The sequence below is a fragment of the Microcaecilia unicolor genome, chromosome 10 (assembly GCF_901765095.1).
Source record: "Microcaecilia unicolor chromosome 10, aMicUni1.1, whole genome shotgun sequence".
Classification (NCBI taxonomy): Eukaryota; Metazoa; Chordata; class Amphibia; order Gymnophiona; family Siphonopidae; genus Microcaecilia; species Microcaecilia unicolor.
The window spans coordinates 146420500-146438623 of NC_044040.1; the positions used below are offsets into that span (position 1 = coordinate 146420500).

Genomic DNA, 18124 nt, shown 5'->3' on the forward strand with positions numbered 1-18124 from the left:
CTGCAGACCATTTCTGAGCCAATGGTGAAAAATTAAAATCTGGTAAAAATTCCTGTATAAATTTGTGATGCAATTGAGCCTCTAAGCTGAAAGCTTCTGACAGGGTTTCATGAGTTTCTAAAGTCAAAGAGTCAGCAGGCAGTGAGTGAACATAATGTAGCTGTAGATAAAAAAAAAAATATGCCATTAGAGTCCAAATTGTATGCATCACACAATGCATTAAAGGGCTGTATATGTCCATCATCTGCAACAACCTGAAATAGAAAAGTTAAACCTTTATGGGCCCAATTACTAAAACAAGAGACAGTGAAGCCAGGGAGAAAATTACTGTTCCCTTGGATAGATAAGAGGGGGATAGAGAAGAAGACAGGTGGAGGGCTTTGCATACCCATCTCCAAGTAAGTCGTACAGGCTGATAAATGAGATATTTTCCAAAGGAGGCCAAGTGTGGTGGCTAAGGCATGCAACACATCACAAAATGAACTGAAGCTAATAACAAGGTTTCAACTGGCATATAAGAAAAATGAGAGAGGCCAAAGAAAATAGATGGACACAAAGCAGACCTAGAGACCCCCCTCTATCTCGGGGCAAATAGGAATGAGAAAGAGTCATGTGTGCTCACTTGCCACCCCACAAGAACCCATTCAGGAGCTTAGAGAGAGATTTATCAAGGGTCATTGATAAAACTAGGGGGAGCACTTGGAAGGTGTAAAGCCACCTAGGGAGTAACATAAATCTATTAAATGAGCTTGGACCGACTCACCCGCAAATGCACAGTACAGCCCGAACGTTGAGAGAGCAAAAGTCCAAGCCCCGCCTCCACAAGCTCCAGAACCAGAAAGGAGGAGGGGTCAGAGGTAGGGCGAGGGGTGGAGAGTACAGAAAACAGCCCGCACGTAATGCAAACATTCTGTCTTTCACACACATGGAAGGGGAGGGAGGGTGGAGGGAAGGACGGGGCGTGGGAATTGGAGGGGGAGGGAGGGAGGAGGGCAGGAGGGGACATGGAAATCAGAGGGGGAGGGAGGAACGATTGAATGAGGGGGCGTGGGAAAATGGCGTCGCAGTCAAAAGGGAGGCTCTAGGGAGGGAGGCCAGTAGCAGGAGCACTTGAACTCAACCAATAGGGAGGAACTCTGGCAGAAACATCAGATACAGCACTCAAAGCCACCCCTGCATTGAAGCCACCCGCAGCACCCGTTGCAGGAAGTATCAGAGGAAGAAAATGGCGCAGCCTCCACAGGCGCGGCTAATGAGTCACGCGCGGCACTGTCTGATGAGCGAGAAGACTCCCTGATACAAGCCCTGCTGCGGAATGGCGAGAGCCGCAGCGGGATCATCTTTTTACAACTTCCGCTGCCATAACACAGTCTGCCCCCTCCGGAGCCAAACACTAACACTGCACAGCTAAAAAGTACTCACCGGGGCTTAGAAAGAGCTCCCGATGGCAGCGGCTGCTCTCTGAAGGAGGCTAAAAGGCACTCCTACTCCCTACAGCTTGACAGACGTTAACCAGATAGAGCACAACTTTAAAAGGGCCCCCCTTGGGGTTTTTTTTGTGCCGGCTGTAGTCTGCAGTGCTGTGAGGACATACACACACACACACACACATATACACACTCTCACTCTCTGTCTCTCTCTGACAGGGGTTGGTGGACGGGGGGAGGCCAAGGGAAAGAGGAAGGTTGCTGGACATGAGGGAAGGGCAGGGGAGAGAGCAGGGTTGGTGGACGGGGGGAGGCCAAGGGAAAGAGGAGGGTTGCTGGACATGGGGAGAGGACAGGGGAGAGAGGAGGGTTGCTGGACATGGGGGGAGGGCAGGGGAGAGAGCAGGGTTGGTGGACAGGGGGGGGGAGGCCAGGGGAGAGAGGAGGGCTGCTGGACATGGGGGGAGGGCAGGGGAGAGAGGAGGGTTGCTGGATATGGGGGGAGGGCAGGGAGAGAGGAGGTTTGCTGGATATGGGGGGAGGGCAGGGGAGAGAGGAGGGTTGGTGGATGTGGGGGGAGGCCAGGGGAGAGAGGAGGGCTGCTGGATGTGGGGGAAGGGCAGGGGAGAGAGCAGGGTTGCTGGACATGAATCGATGGAGGGGAGGGCAGGGGAGAGAGGAGGGTAGCTGGACATGGATGGATGGAGGTGAGAATTATTAAATTTACAACAACAAAAAACTCGCCCCTCAACTTTCATTTCTTCCTTTCGCTCTTTCATTACATTTTTAAAAACAAAAAGTTTGCATGTTTTAACGGGCTTAACGGCTAGTCATGTTATAAAGCACCACTCTGCTAAGCAAAGATAATGAATAAGATTACCACATAAGTAGCTTGTTCTTAGTTGTAATCAATAATGGTTGAATATTTTTAGTGTAAAGCAGAGTGATGTCTTGTGGTATTATCACTCCCAAATATTTAATAGCATCTGTTGCCCAAGTTAAGGGGAATGGACTCACCCAATCCGTCCGCACTGAATTTTGAAGTGGAAGGGCTACAGATTTTTGCACATTGAGCTTAAAGCCCGAAAAAAATGAAATTCATTCACTGTATTTAATAGTCTCAATAAGGGTATCGGTGGGATAATGTCAAAAGTATATCATCTGCAAAAGCTAACACCCGCAATTCATCTAAGCCCAACTGAATACCCATAATGTCATCATCTTTCTTGAGAGTGCAGAGGAAGGGCTCCAGGTAGAGTAAAATAAGAGGGGAGACAGGAGACATCCCTAGAAAGGGCTCCATCCTCTCTCCGGTAACTAAAATAGAGGCTGTGAGTTCAGTATAGACCATTCGCATAGCCTGAGAAAACCACCCCTCAATACCTATGTAATGCAGTACAGAAAAAAGATATCTCCAATTCACCTTATCAAAAGCTTTGTCAGCATTGAGGCTCACCAGCATACTGGGAGTCTGTGTGTGTTAGGCATGAGCCATGGCTTCTGCACATTAATTACCAATTGTCAACCCTGCACGAAGTCTACCTGAGCCTCACCATTCAAGAAGGATAACAAGGTAACCAAATGGTCTGCCAAGATTCGTGCCAAATTTTTTATATCTACATTAAGAAGAGAAATTGGCCTATAAGAGTTTGGATATAGACTTGATTTCCCGGGTTTAGGAATAAGGGTAATTAAAAGCCATATTTGCTCTAAGTGGAAAGGTGCCCTGTGTTATAGCGTCTGAATAATTTGAAATTAAAGGCCCACACAAGTGTGGAACTAAGAATTTGTAAAAGGGGTATAGCCATCCAGGGCCAGAGCAGTTAAAGTTTTGGTGGACATAATGGCTTTTTGAAGTTCTTTGGCCATGAGTGGGTATTCAGGCGATCATGAGCCTAATGTGGCAGCTAGGGCATACCTGCATCCTCCAAATAGTCACAAACGTCAGGTCCTTCAGTCTGAGCATCAGAAGGATAGAGCTTCCTGAAGTGGCAGAGAAAAATGTTAGCTATATCAGAAGTCTTATGGTGGAGACAATCAGACTCATCATATAGACAGGGAATGTACCAAGAACCCATCCAGTGTTTAGTAATTTGGGCAAGCAATTTCCCAGATTTATTGCCAAAACGATAATACTTAAACTTACGAAAAAGAAGCATTTTTTGTACGCTCATGTGTGAGCATATTGAGAGCTGTCTGCGTGGCCACAAAGGCCTCTTTTGCCACAGGAGTTGGTGATGCAATATAAGTATGCTTGGCTAAAGCATATTTTATCCCCAAGTGTAAAATATATTGATTGATATGCTTAGTTCTAGTGGAAACATAAGAAGTGATGTCGCTGTAGAACCACTTTGGCTGTCTCCCAGAAAAGCCCAGTTTGTATCAACATGTTGGGAATTAGTAGTTTCTAAATCCTGACTTTTATGTGCTAAATACTTCTGAAAGTAAGAATCATCATGTAGATAAGCTGGAAATCTCCAGCTGTTACCCTAGTATGGGAGGGTCCCACATCCAAATCCACCCAGATCATCAAGTGGTTAGAGACCATTGTGGGGCCAATCTCAGCACTCCCAACCTGTGCAAAAGTAGTGGTAGACATCAAATTATAATCAATCCGGGACAAAAATCCTATGGGCCTTAGAAATTTATTTAGTACATTTATATCCCACCTTTTCCCACAGGTGTGCAGGCTCAAAGTGGCTTACAATATAATGATAAGGCGGTCGCCAGATCAGTTGTTATACATTTACAATCAAATGAGATAGGATAGAAGGAACAAGGGAAGAAGAAGAAAGGGAAAGGGCAAAAGAGTCTAAAATGGTCCATGAAGATGTTATTAGGAAGGACTGGTAGCTATATAATGAATCCTAGGAGTAGGTTATCCAAGATAGGCTGGTCTGAGGTAGATACCTGAAGCTGAGATGATTATGAGTGGTTTAACAGCTTTCAGCAGGACAGTCTATAATGGAGAGCTGTGGTAGTACCTGTGAGTGTAGTCATGCCCATCAGGGTGTAGGAGCCGCCAGGGGCCCACAAAGCCCAAAGAAGAACAGAGAAAAAGCAGGCCCTGGGCTGTGCCCACACCTGAGCTGACCCCACCCAACGATCTGTCCAAAGTAGTGTCCAACACTTGGTTAAGGTTGCTCACCAGAATCAAGGGAGAAGACAGATCATTCATACCCAAATAGACTAGTTTTTGAAAGAAAGCATGTTCATACACATTAGGCACATAGACAGCCAAAAAGTAAAACTGGAAACCCTTCAAATAAATTTTTAACATTAGATAGCGACTATAGACATTCTTTGTAATAATTTGCACAGTACATAACAGGGAGTTCCTAATAAGTACTGCAATTCCAGCTCTCATATGAAGGGAGAAAGAGTAATAAACCTCTCCCACCCATCCCCAGGTTGGCTTTTGATGTTCCAACATCAAACAATGTAGTCTCCTGTAAGCATACAATATCAGCATACTAACAGTTCAACAGAGTTTGAGTTCAACACTTAACCGGGGAAGAGATACCTGCTACATTCCAAGAGAGGATATGAACATCTTGCCTATGGGCCACAGTTACATATGGTAGAAATACAAATGGACCCACAGTGTCCCCAAGTGCCCAGCCTTCACTCAGGGACAGTCCCCACACCAACAATGTAGCAATATTCAGTTGAGTTGCTCTGGATTGCTCCACCCCAAGAAACAAATAAAATAGCAAATTATCATGGGATGCATGCAAAAAGAAGAAACAATCAAAAAGGAAAAATAAAAGGAAAGCCCACCCACTCTCTCCCTACCACAATACCCCAACAACCCCCCTCCCTCACCTTGCATAGCCTGAGTCAGCAACCTCTCCCACAAAACTTACAGGGGGGATTGATAAGAACATAAGAATAGCCATACTGGGTCAGACCAATGGTCCATCTAGCCCAGTTCCAACAGTGGCCAATCCAGGTCACAAGTACCCAGAAGAAACCCAAATAGCAGCAACATTCCATGCTACCAATCCCAGGGCAAGCAGTGGCTTCCCCAAGTCTGTCTCAATAGCAGACTATGGACTTTTTCTCCAGAAACTTATTCAAACCATTTTTTAAGCCCACATACATTAATCACTGTTACTACATCCTCCGGGAAAGAGTTCCAGAGCGTAACTATTTGTTGAGTGAAAAAATATTCCCTCCTATTTGATTTAAAAGTATTTCCATGTAACTTCATTGCGTGTAAAAAATCGATTAATTTCTATTCGTTCTAAGCCACTCAGCATTTTGTAGACCTCAATCATATCTCCCATCAGCCTTCTCTTTTCCAAGCTGAAGAGCCCTAACCTCTTTAGCCTTTCCTCATATGAGAGGAGTTCCATCCCCTTTATCATTTTGGTCGCTCTTCTTTGAACCTTTTCTAAGTCTGCTATATCTTTTTTGAGATACGGCAACCAGAACTGAATTCAATACTCGTGAGGTCACACCATGGAGAAATACAGAGGTATTATTGTATTATTGGTCTTATTTACCATCCCTTTCCTAATAATTTCTAGCATCCTGTTTGCTTTTTTGGCTGTCACACTGGGAAGAACATTTCAGTGTATTGTCTACAACGACAACTATATCTTTTTCTTGGATGCTGACCCCCCCAAGGAAGATTATGCTACTGATGCATCATGAGGCCCTCATGCCCCGTTAAGAAAAAATACTAAAGTCAAACAGGGGAATCCAAAGAAGATCTAGATGCACTTAGCCTGTATAAGTAGTACTTTGCAGACATATAGAGAGTACAATCCAGGACAGAAGTCAAGGATAATAAAAAACTGAGGTTCATGAAAACACCATTGCGGGCCTCAGGTAGCTGATGGTTCTGATGGAATATTGATGTTAATAAAGTCGCACACCTCAGTGGAGGAGGCATATACTTGCCATTTGCCTTCATAGTAAAGTTTTAGAATCGCTGGGTATAAGAACATAAAGTGCACCTTACGTTCAGAGAGGATGGCACATAGAGGCTGGAAGAGTTTACATTTTTCCAAAAGGGCCACCAAATAATCTTGGAATACCCTGACAAGTAGTCCATCATAAGTTAAAGTGTCACAACACAGCTTCTATTGCTTTAAGGTATCGGCCTTATAACATAGTAACACAGTAAATGACGGCAGATAAAGACCTGTACGGTCCATCCAGTCTGCCCAACAAGATAAACTCATTTTACATCTTATGGAAGTAATTATGAAATTAGGATTTACCACCCTTATCCTGACATTTCCTGGCATATTCCAGCCTAAGTGATGCACCCATTCTAAGCAGGCTGGACCCAGAGGGTGCTCTTTCTTTAGCCAGCTTGCTACTTCAGAGAGCTAGTGGGAGTCCAGCTCAATTTATGGAAGCGAAGGTTCCTGCGCCAGGAATGACTGTCTAGATCTTCAAGTTGATCTGTGTGAGAGTGTGCCAAGGCCTGGAGTGCTTTAATGTCTGTCGACATGGTTTGTGTGTCATCTTCTACTCCAGAGACATTTTGCTCCAGTTCTGAAATGCGGTGATTTGTTTCTGTAAGTAACGCCTCAAGGTGAGTGATTTGAATGGACAGATGCTTGAGGCATGGATCCAAAGCCTATTCTACCATCTGACGCAGGTTAGACAGTGCTGTCTTGGTAAACTGAGCAACTGCCCCGGGAATGGGATCCGCCATCTTGTCACCAGTCTTCTTTAGCCGATCTTGGTATTTCTTAGCGATTCCAGCAGACATAGTTTCTCCCCAATGCTCTAGGAATTTGTCCATATACTTCACCAGCTAGTAAATAGGGTAGCCCCTGAGAATTAGCACTTTAATTCCACAAAATGCCTGAAGGAAATGTTGAGAGGTCCCAGAGCACGTCACTCGCGTCTTGCCTTTCTCATAGCGTCATGTGATCCCCCATGTTTCCAATTTATGCAGCATTTGTTATGCTGCACGTTTGAGAGCCTTCTGAGTGGTTTACAGAATTCTGTATCAGAAATAAAAAGCAAGAAGGTAGGCAGAAGTGGATGAGAGGAGGAACTACAACTGTTGATAGGAAAATGATAGTAGCAGAACAAATGGAGGAGCTCTGTATCCCAGATCCAGACCTGTTACATGCCTTGGGAGTATCTATAGATCTGGAGTGGGCAATATTGGTCCTCAAGGGATACAACCCAGTTGGGTTTTCAGGATTTCTCCAATGAATATGTATGAAATCTATTTGCATGCACTGCCTCCATTGTATGTAAATATATCTCATGCATATTCATTGGGGAAATCCTGAGAACCCAACTGGGTTGCGGCCCTCAAGGACTGAGGTTGCCCACCCTTGCTATAGATGATCTTAAAAGAGTGTTACTTAGGGATTAACTATGCCAAACAAAAGCATCACTAAAAAGGAAGGATTTTAGCCCACCTTTAGATTTTTCAAGGGAGGTCTCCAATCATAGGTGGAGTGGGAGTGCATTCCAGAGGCTTGGGCCAGTAACACTAAAAATGGAAATTTGCTTTCTTTGTCAAGTCTATTGCTTGATGTTTCTGATGCTTCTGCTATATTTTGTTGTGCATGTGAGGTAACTGAGGGATTGGGGTTCTAGTTCTGCATTTGCTGTTGGATATGATCACTTTATTCTCATATTTAGCAAGTTTGATGTTCTCTTTGATAGTTATCTCACTTTGGTGTGTGTTTTTTCGCTTGTGAGGAGAGGTAAATGGGTAGCTTTGGAGATGGGTGGCCTAAATCATCACTCTCCTTTTCTTGCTTTTCCAGGAGAATATGATCGCAGACGGCATGAAAACACAGAACAACAAATTGCCGTTGACAAGATCCTCATTCATAAAAACTACCAGAAGACAGAATCGGATAATGACATTGCCCTTCTGCATTTGGCCCACCCTGCAACATTCAACCATCATGTTTTACCAATTTGCCTTCCTGATAAGTGGCTGGCAGAGCATCAGCTTATGAAGGAGGGGAAACAAGTGACCGTCACAGGTTGGGGAAACCAGGATAACAGTTTTCAGAACCGCTCAATCCTATTAAATTACATTGAAGTTCCTTTGGCTCCACGGAACGAATGTATTGATGCTATGGAGAATGTAATCTCTGAGAACATGTTATGTGCAGGAAAACTGGGAGACAGTCGGGATGCCTGTAGGGGAGACAGTGGTGGTCCTATGGTCACCAAATTTGGGAATATCTGGTACCTTATTGGGCTGGTGAGTTGGGGAGAGGGCTGTGGCAAGCTGCATAATTTTGGAATTTATACTAAAGTCAGTCAGTATTTGGAATGGATCAAGCAGCAGATAGAAGAGAGAAACACACCTTTTCAAGGCAATACAACTCCTCTAAAAGCCTGTACACAACACACTGCACAATGTGATACTTCCTCACCTTAAACTTAGAATATTTAAAGTGGGAATATAATAGATGTGATCAGGATGATTTACTTATGGTCCTATAACTGTTAAAAGTTGTTCAACTTAATATTGTATTTCTATGTGTCTGTACATCATTGTAAAGAATACACAGTGCTTAATTACACATATACATAATAAAGTAAGAAGCCTATTTATAATGCATTTGGTTGTTATAATACTTTGAACTGCATACATCATTGTTTTCTACCAATTAGTAGACATTTGTATTAATAAAAAACCTAGTAATACAATTTCTCTATCAACTATGCTAAACTGGTACTCTTGTATGGTATAACACAACAATGGATTAACAGAAGAAAAAAAAGACATAAGGGAAATTCTATATTTTGGCGCCTTAAAAATCAGTGCTGTAAAACCATGTGGTTAGCATGATTCTATAAACTATGGCTAAAGTTGTACATAGTTTACAGAATACGCTCACAGGCTGTTCTTGCACCTATTTAGGCAACCTAAAACCAGGCCTAAATACCTTCACCTAAGTTAGGTGCAGATCGGGTGTATTCTATAATAGTGCGCATAGTAAAAGGACCCTTTAGTCTGTATATTCAATGCCACTACTATGGGTAGCAGCACTAAAGACGTGCAATGTGTTGACTCTGCTGACATTATCTGTTTAGAGGCTAAATATTGCAGGTACACAAACAATTTTTAGGGCCAACTCTGTTCTGTCCATAAGCTGGACCACAATTGTATGGATTGAACCCACAATATACCAGTCAGAGTAACGGAAGAGACCCATAAATAATCCAATAAAATAATTGCGAAGAGTAATAAATGAAAAAAAATGCTTGTTTTGCAAAATAAAGTCCAACACAAAAACTTAATTAGTGATATTTTATACTATGAATTTCATACAATAAAGGCACAGCATCATAGTACTGCAAATAAAAGAAAAGATTGGTTAAAAAAAAAAAAGTGTTACCAACCTAAAAGAACTTAAAAATAATTGACAACCTCAATTAAGTTGAACAAACTTACAAACATTATGTCTATACCAGCTGAAAGTGCTAAATTCAAAAACCATTGCTTATACACAAGGATTGTAAAATATCAAGAGGTTGAGAATGAAACAAGTAATGTAACTGAGCAGCGGAAAAAGGTGGGCTGTGGCAAAAAATGAATTGTGGCTGTATATGACACAATGTTCAAAAAAAATAAAGAAAAAAACCTTGATAGTTCAAAAGAACAATAAAATGATATCAAACTCTTGTGTAAGATTGCAAGAACTACGTATAACACTATTCTAGACTGTAATATATTAAACAAATTTTGAATGAAAGATATTTCCTACCAATGCACACTGAGTTACCACCAGATTAGCGAGGAGCTCTTAAAACATGGATATGCAGCACCTGCATATGGATACTGAGTAGTGCTGAATATCCAGGTAGATAGATGAGTGGAGCTGCTACCCACATAGCTAGCTGGATAAAGTAAGGACAGCAGGGTTTTTTTTAGCCTAACTTTATCTGGGTATTATCCTGTTAGCAGTTTGAACATCGAAGCTCTTCAGAGTCACCCTCATTCTACCCACACCTTGCCCCAGCACAATCTGAATAATGCCAAGGTGTCTGTTACAAAAGATATTCAGTGGCACTTTCTGGATAGTGCTGTGAAAATATACATGACCAGAGCTGGCTAAATCATTTATTCAGATAATGGCAACCATATACATATATGCAGAAGATGTCACGATTTATATCCCGTTTAAACACTATCTAAATGAAATCACCACCGAGATCAACCAAAGCCTCCAAATCATGCACTCCTGGGCGGATGCATTCCAGTTAAAACTTAATGCAGAAAAAACACAATGTCTGGTACTCACCTCACCACATAACACCAGCAATTTCACCACCATAACCACACCAGACTTCTCACTCCCTGTTTCAAACAATCTGAAAATTCTTGGAGTCACTATTGATTGAAACCTCACACTTGAAACCCCCGTGAAGAACACAAAGAAAAAAATGTTCCACGCCATGTGGAAACTCAAAAGAGTACAACCTTTTTTCCAAAGATCCATCTTCTGTATCCTGATACAGTCAATGGTATTAAGTCACCTGGACTACTGCAACGCACTCTACGCTGGCTGCAAAGAACAAAATATTAAGAAATTCCAAACAGCCCAGAGTACCGCCGCCAGACTCATATATGGAAAAACAAAATATGAAAGTTCAAAACCCTTAAGAGAGAAACTTCACTGGCTCCCACTTAAAGAACGTATCGTGTTCAAGATTTGCACAATTGTACACAAAATCATCCACGGAGATGCCCCGGCCTACATGCTAGACCTCGTGGACTTACCTCCCAGAAATGCCAAAAGATCATCCTGTAAATTTCTCAACCTTCTCTTCCCCATCTGTAAAGGATTAAAATACAAGCTAACACATGCAACTACCCAGTGGCGTAGCAAGGGCGGGGCGGTGGGGGCTGTCCGCCCTGGGTGTCAGCGGGTAGGGGGGTGCTCCGTCGTCTCCTGCCACCACCCTGCCTTTTTTTAAATCCATGCAGCGACGCAGGCAGTGCTTCGCATCTGCCCTGCGTGTGCTGTGAAGAAGAAAATCACGTTGCTGGCATCGGGCCTTCCCTCGCTGTGTCCCACCCTCTTCTGAGGTAACTTCCTATTTCCTTGAGGGCGGGACAAAGCGAGGGAAGGCCCGACACCAGCGATGCAATTTTCTTCTTCGCACAGCACACGCAGGGCAGACGCGAGGCGCTGCCTGCGTTGCTGCATGGATTTTAAAAAAAGGCAGGGTGGTGGCAGGAGAAGAGGGCTCTGTCGGCTCTAAACGGAGGGGGAGAGGGGTGCTCAGAAGGGAGAAGGGGATTGGGGAGGGGTGGGGGGGCTTAGATGGGTGCTCAGAGGGGACAAGGGGATTGGGGAGGGTGGGGGAGCTTAGATGGGTGCGCAGCGGGGAGAACTGGAGGGGTGGGGGTGCTCAGAGGGCAGAAGGGGATTGGGGAGGGTGGGGGGAGCTCAGAGGGCAGGGGATTGGGGAGGGGTGGGGAAGCTTAGATGGGTGCTCAGAGGGCAGAAGGGGATTGGGGAGGGGTGGGGGAGCTCAGAGGAGTGCTCAGAGGGCAGAAGGGGATTGGGGAGGGGTGGGGGAGCTCAGAGGGGTGCTCAGAGGGCAGAAGTGGATTGGGGTGGGTGGGGGAGCTCAGAGGGGTGCTCAGAGGGGATTGGGGGAGGGGTGGGGGAGTGCTCAGATGGGAGAAGGGGTCTGAAGCTGGAACTGGGGTCTGACAAGGGGGCAGGAGGGAAATGGGTCCATGTCTGGGGCAGGTGGGAGAATGGGTCTGGGGCTGAAAAGGGAAGGATGCAAGGCATGTGGTGGATGAAGGGGGCTGGAACTGGGGGCTGAAAAGAGGGAGCAGAGAGAGAGAGGGGACAGACCCTGGATGGAAGGGGGGCACGTGAGGGAGGGCAGACCCTGGATGGATGGGAGAGGGAGGGCAGACGGATTGAAGGGGCAGAGAGAAAGGGCAGATGGTGGGTGGAAGGGGGAGAGAGAAAGAGGGCAGACTGGGGCAAATGGTGGATGGAAGGGGCAGAGATAGAGGGCAGATGTGGATGGAAGGGAGAGAGACAGGGCAGATGTTGATGGAAGGAGGAGGGAGAGATGGCATACTGGGGCAGATGGTGGATGGAAGGGGCAGAAATAGAGGGCAGATGTGGATGGAAGGGAGAGAGAGGGCAGACAGTGGATGGAAGGGGCAGAGAGAGAGGGCAGACAGTGGATGGAAGGGACATTAGAGAGGGCAGACACTGGATGGCAGAGAGAGAGCGAAGACAGATGCTGGATGGAAGGAAGACAGTGAAAAGAAGACGAGGAAAGCAGAAACCAGAGACAACAAACTGTAAATAAAATATATATTTTTATTTTTTTGCTTTAGGATATAGTATTGTAGCTGTGTTAATAAATGTTTATAAATAGAACATGTAAATAAGGTAATCTTTTTATTGGACTAATTTTAATACATTTTGACTTAACTTTCAGAGAACAAAACCCCCTTCCTCAGGTCAGGATAGGATACTGTAACAGTACTCTACTGTATTGACCTGAGGAAGGAGATTTTGGCCTCTGGAAGCTAAATGTATTAGTCCAATAAAATGGTATTATTTTATTTTCTGTATTTGTTTTATTTCTATTTGTTAATTTGTAAAGTGGTGATTGGTATTAGTTTTTTCAAATTTACACCTGCTGTCTTTATATTTTGCACAGTACTAGGGGACATTTTCTGTTTCTGTGGTGTTGCATTGTATGCAGAGTCTGGCATCGGGGGTTCAGTTTAATTTTTGCCTAAATAGAAAGTTTATGATTACTTATTCTATAGTGGATTAGGGTGTATCTGTGTTTGTGAAAAAGACATGGCTTTCGGTTGGCATTGACTGTGTAGGATTGACGATCTGTACTAATCTGTCTGTTTTACAATAGGTGAATTGATGTTCTAGTGCTCACTGTAGTGTTTAAGATGCTTTCCTTTTCCTTGTGTGACTCGTACAAATTACTGCTTATGGTATGGTAGAATTGCTCTATAGGTCCTGAGTGTTTTGTATTCTCGGTATGCCTAGTACTGGATTTTTTTTTTTTTTTTTTGGGGGGGGGGGGGGGTTAAAAAATGACTGGCCCCGGGCATCAACTACCCTAGCTATGCCACTGCAACTACCTTCTCCTACATGAGCACAAAGTTGTGGAATGCACTACCAACCGACTTGAAAACAATGAAACAACTAACTTCTGTAAATCTCTGAAAACCTACTTCTTCAATAAGGCCTATAATGAAAATCAATAGTTTAACCACACCACAACGCCAATCCACCCATGCGCTGAAAGTCATCTTTCTTTAACTCTCGACCTAGACCTTTTTCCTTATCCTATATCTTTTGAATCACCAATTGTATCTGTTAATCTGGAAGTCTCTGTAAGCCACATTGAGCCTGCAAATAGGTGGGATAATGTGGGATGCAAATGCAATAAATAATAATAATTATCCAGAAAAATGGCTTTGAATATTGACCCACGAGTTTATGTGGATAGCAATAGGTTATCCACAAAGAACCTTTTTAAACACACACACACACACACATTATTTGTAACACCATTTATATCCCACAATTATCCAAAATGAATCGGTTCAATGTGGCTAACAAAAGTTTAAGGTAATAACTTATTTAATGGAGTTGTGTATCCTGTGTAGGGGTGTGGTGTGTTTCAAGTGAGTGGATCAGACGATTCTTAGTTTAGGCTATGCAGGCTTGACTTTGAGGAGGAATTTTATGAAAAGTCTTGAGATGTTTGCGAAATTTGAGAAATTTTTCATGAGTCTTAGGCTGTATGGAAGTGAGTTCCATCATTTGGTGCCTATGTAAGAGAATCTGGTGGAGTGAACTGATTTGTAGACCAGTTTCAGGCAATTTGGAAAGAGTAGGGGCAGGTAGTTTCATGCATTTATGTTTGCATTTTTTTTGGTGGTAGCAAGATTAAATCACTCATATATTCCAGGGCAGTGCCAAAGAGGATTCCATATATCATGGTGCATATCTTGAACATTATTCGGGCTCTGATGGGGAGCCAGTGTAAAGCTTTTATCCGTGGACTGGCACTTGTGAAACGGGAACATCTGAAGATCACCCTGGCTGCTGTATTCTGTGTGGTTTGTAGTTTTTTCAGTAGGCGTTCCCTGCAGCCCACGTAGATTGCGTTACAATAGTCGGTATGTTTAAGTACCATTGATTGTACTAGTAAGCGGAATATATTTTTTGGGAAGTATCCTCTAACTTTCCTCAGTTTCCACATTGTGTGGAACATTTTTGATGTTACATAAGTACATAAGTAATGCCATACTGGGAAAAGACCAAGGGTCCATCGAGCCCAGCATCTTGTCCACGACAGCGGCCAATCCAGGCCAAGGGCACCTGGCAAGCTTCCCAAACGTACAAACATTCTATACATGTTATTCCTGGGATTTTGGATTTTTCCAAGTCCGTTTAGTAGCGGTTTATGGACTTGTCCTTTAGGAAGCCGTCCAACCCCTTTTTAAACTCTGCTAAGCTAACCACCTTCACCACATTTTCCGGCAATGAATTCCAGAGTTTAATTACACGTTGGGTGAAGAAAGATTTTCTACGATTTGTTTTAAATTTACTACACTGTAGTTTAATCGCATGCCCCCTAGTCCTAGTATTTTTGGAAAGCGTGAACAGACGCTTCACATCCACCTGTTCCACTCCACTCATTATTTTATATACCTCTATCATGTCTCCCCTCAGCCGTCTCTTCTCCAAGCTGAATAGCCCTAGCCTCCTTAGTCTTTCTTCATAGGGAAGTCGTCCCATCCCTGCTATCATTTTAGTCGCCCTTCGCTGCACCTTTTCCAATTCTACTATATCTTTCTTGAGATGCGGCGACCAGAATTGAACACAATACTCAAGGTGCGGTCGCACCATGGAGCGATACAACGGCATTATAACATCCTCACACCTGTTTTCCATACCTTTCCTAATAATACCCAACATTCTATTTGCTTTCCTAGCCGCAGAAGCACACTGAGCAGAAGGTTTCAGTGTGTTATCGACGACGACACCCAGATCCCTTTCTTGGTCCGTAACTCCTAACGTGGAACCTTGCATGACGTAGCTATAATTCGGGTTCTTTTTTCCCACATGCATCACCTTGCACTTGCTCACATTAAACGTCATCTGCCATTTAGCCGCCCAGTCTCGTAAGGTCCTCTTGTAATTTTTCACAATCCTGTCGCGAGTTAACGACTTTGAATAACTTTGTGTCATCAGCAAATTTAATTACCTCGCTAGTTACTCCCATCTCTAAATCATTTATAAATATATTAAAAAGCAGCGGTCCTAGCACAGACCCCTGAGGAACCCCACTAACTACTCTTCTCCATTGTGAATACTGCCCATTTAACCCCACTCTCTGTTTCCTATCCTTCAACCAGTTTTTAATCCACAATAGGACATTTGCTCCTACCCCGTGACCCTCCAATTTCCTCTGTAGCCTTTCATGAGGTACCTTGTCAAACGCCTTTTGAAAATCCAGATACACAATATCAACCGGCTCCCCTTTGTCCACATCTTTGTTTACTCCTTCAAAGAATCGAAGTAAATTGGTCAGGCAAGATTTCCCCACACAAAAGCCGTGCTGACTCGGTCTCAGTAATCCATGTCCTCGGATGTGCTCTGTAATTTTGTTTTTAATAATAGCCTCTACCATTTTCCCCGGCACCGACGTCAGACTCACCGGTCTATAATTTCCCGGATCTCCCCTGGAGCCTTTTTAAAAAATGGGCGTTACATTGGCCACCCTCCAATCTTCTGGTACCACGCTCGATTTTAAGGATAAGTTGCATATCACTAGCAGTAGCTCCGCAAGCTCATTTTTCAGTTCTGTCAGTACTCTAGGATGAATACCATCCGGTCCAGGAGATTTGCTACTCTTCAGTTTGCCGAACTGCCCCATTACGTCCTCCAGGTTTACCGTGAAGTCAGTAAGTTTCTCCAACTCGTCCGCTTGAAATACCATTTCCGACACTGGTATCCCACCCAAATCTTCCTCAGTGAAGACCGAAGCAAAGAATTCATTCAGTCTTCCTTGATCGCCCCTTTTACATTTTCCACCTGTTTTTCAAAACACAGTTTTTGGTCCAGTGTCACTTCTAGAACCTTGAGGTGGTCTGAAATGGGGTATGAAGTTCCTTCTATGGTAGTGGCGTAGCCAGACTGCCAATTTTGGATGGGCCTGAACCCAAAGTGGGTGGGCACAAAATTTTCTCTCTACCCCCCTCCCCCAACAAAATTTAGTCACGCTAATCAGATGCATTTGTCACACAGGGTAAAGTGCTGCTTTTCAGTGCATCAGATTTCAGAAAATTTATTTAATAGCCTAACACCCTTTTCAATGAGCTTTCAGAGGCCAAAACCTCCTGCCTCAGGTCAGTATAATGCTGTTACGGTATCCTCGCCTGACCTAAGGAAGGAAGTATTGGTCTATGAAACTTCATTAACACAGGTACCATATTACTTTATCCTAAATTAAAAATAAAATTATTTTCTTTACCTTTCTTGTATGGCCATTTACTTTTTCTCATTGTGTCGCTCCCAGTCTCTAGATTCTGCTTTCCTTCGTTTTCGCTTAACTCTTCTGCCACGGTTTCCTGGCCATTTCTCATTTTTCTCTCCTTTTTCTTTGCGTTCTTCAATATTTTTCTGCCTCTCTCTCTCTGTCCTGATTTAATTCATTCTTACTATCCATTCTTTAATTTCCTTCATCTACTTATGGCTTTTCATCTTTTTCTCACCCTTGTTCTCCCCATGCCCCTTCCTCTTATTCTCCAGTCTTTCACTACTCTCCTTTTCCATCCAGCAGCTCTCTTCTTTCTCTCCCCATCCTTCCAGTCTCCCCTCTCTCTCCCCATCCTTCCAGTAGTCTCCCCTCTTTCTTTCTGCAGCCTTCCGTCCAGTGTCACCTCTTTCTCCCTACCCTTCCATCCAGCGTCTTCCCTCTTTCTCTCCACATCCTTCCATCCATCTATCCTCTCTCCTGATCCTTCCATCTAATGTCTCTCTCCCTCTTTCTAACCAGTGTCTCTGTATCACTCTACCCTTTTCTGTTCAGTGTCCCTTCTCTCTCCACATCCTTCCAGTCTCTCACCTTTCTCTGCATCCTTCCAGTCTCTCCCCTTTCTCTCCCCATCCTTCCATCCAGTCTCTCTCCCCATCCATCCGTTTTCCCTCTTTCTCTCCCCATCCTTCCATCTGTTTTCTATCTTTTCTCCCCATCCTTCCATGTTTTCCCTCTTTCTCCCCATCCTTCCATGTTTTCCCTCATTCTCAGCCATCCTTCCATCTGTTTTCCCTCTTTTCTCCCCATCCTTCCAAGTTTTCCCTCTTTCTCCCCATCCTTCCATGTTTCCCTCTTTCTCCCCATCCTTCCATGTTTTCCCTCATTCTCTGCCATCCTTCCATCTGTTTTCCCTCTTTTCTCCCCATCCTTCCATGTTTTCCCTCTTTTCTCCCCATCCTTCCATGTTTTCCCTCATTCTCTGCCATCCTTCCATCTGTTTTCCCTCTTTTCTCCCCATCCTTCCATGTTTTCCCTCTTTCTCCCCATCCTTCCATGTTTTCCCTCATTCTCTGCCATCCTTCCATCTGTTTTCCCTCTTTTCTCCCCATCCTTCCATCTGTTTTCCCTCTTTTTCTCCCCATCCTTCCATGTTTTCCCTCTTTCTCCCCATCCTTCCATGTTTTCCC

General features: G+C 43.9%; 1 protein-coding gene across 1 annotated transcript in view; it reads left to right on the forward strand.

Moving 5' to 3' along the window:
• Positions 1-18124, forward strand: part of PROC (protein C, inactivator of coagulation factors Va and VIIIa) — a 196981-nt gene that overhangs the window by 84128 nt on the left and 94729 nt on the right. Inside the window, exon 9 of the mRNA XM_030215644.1 lies at positions 8180-8806. Within this exon, the coding sequence (XP_030071504.1) occupies positions 8180-8806 (627 nt within the window). The remainder of the gene's footprint in view (positions 1-8179; positions 8807-18124) is intronic.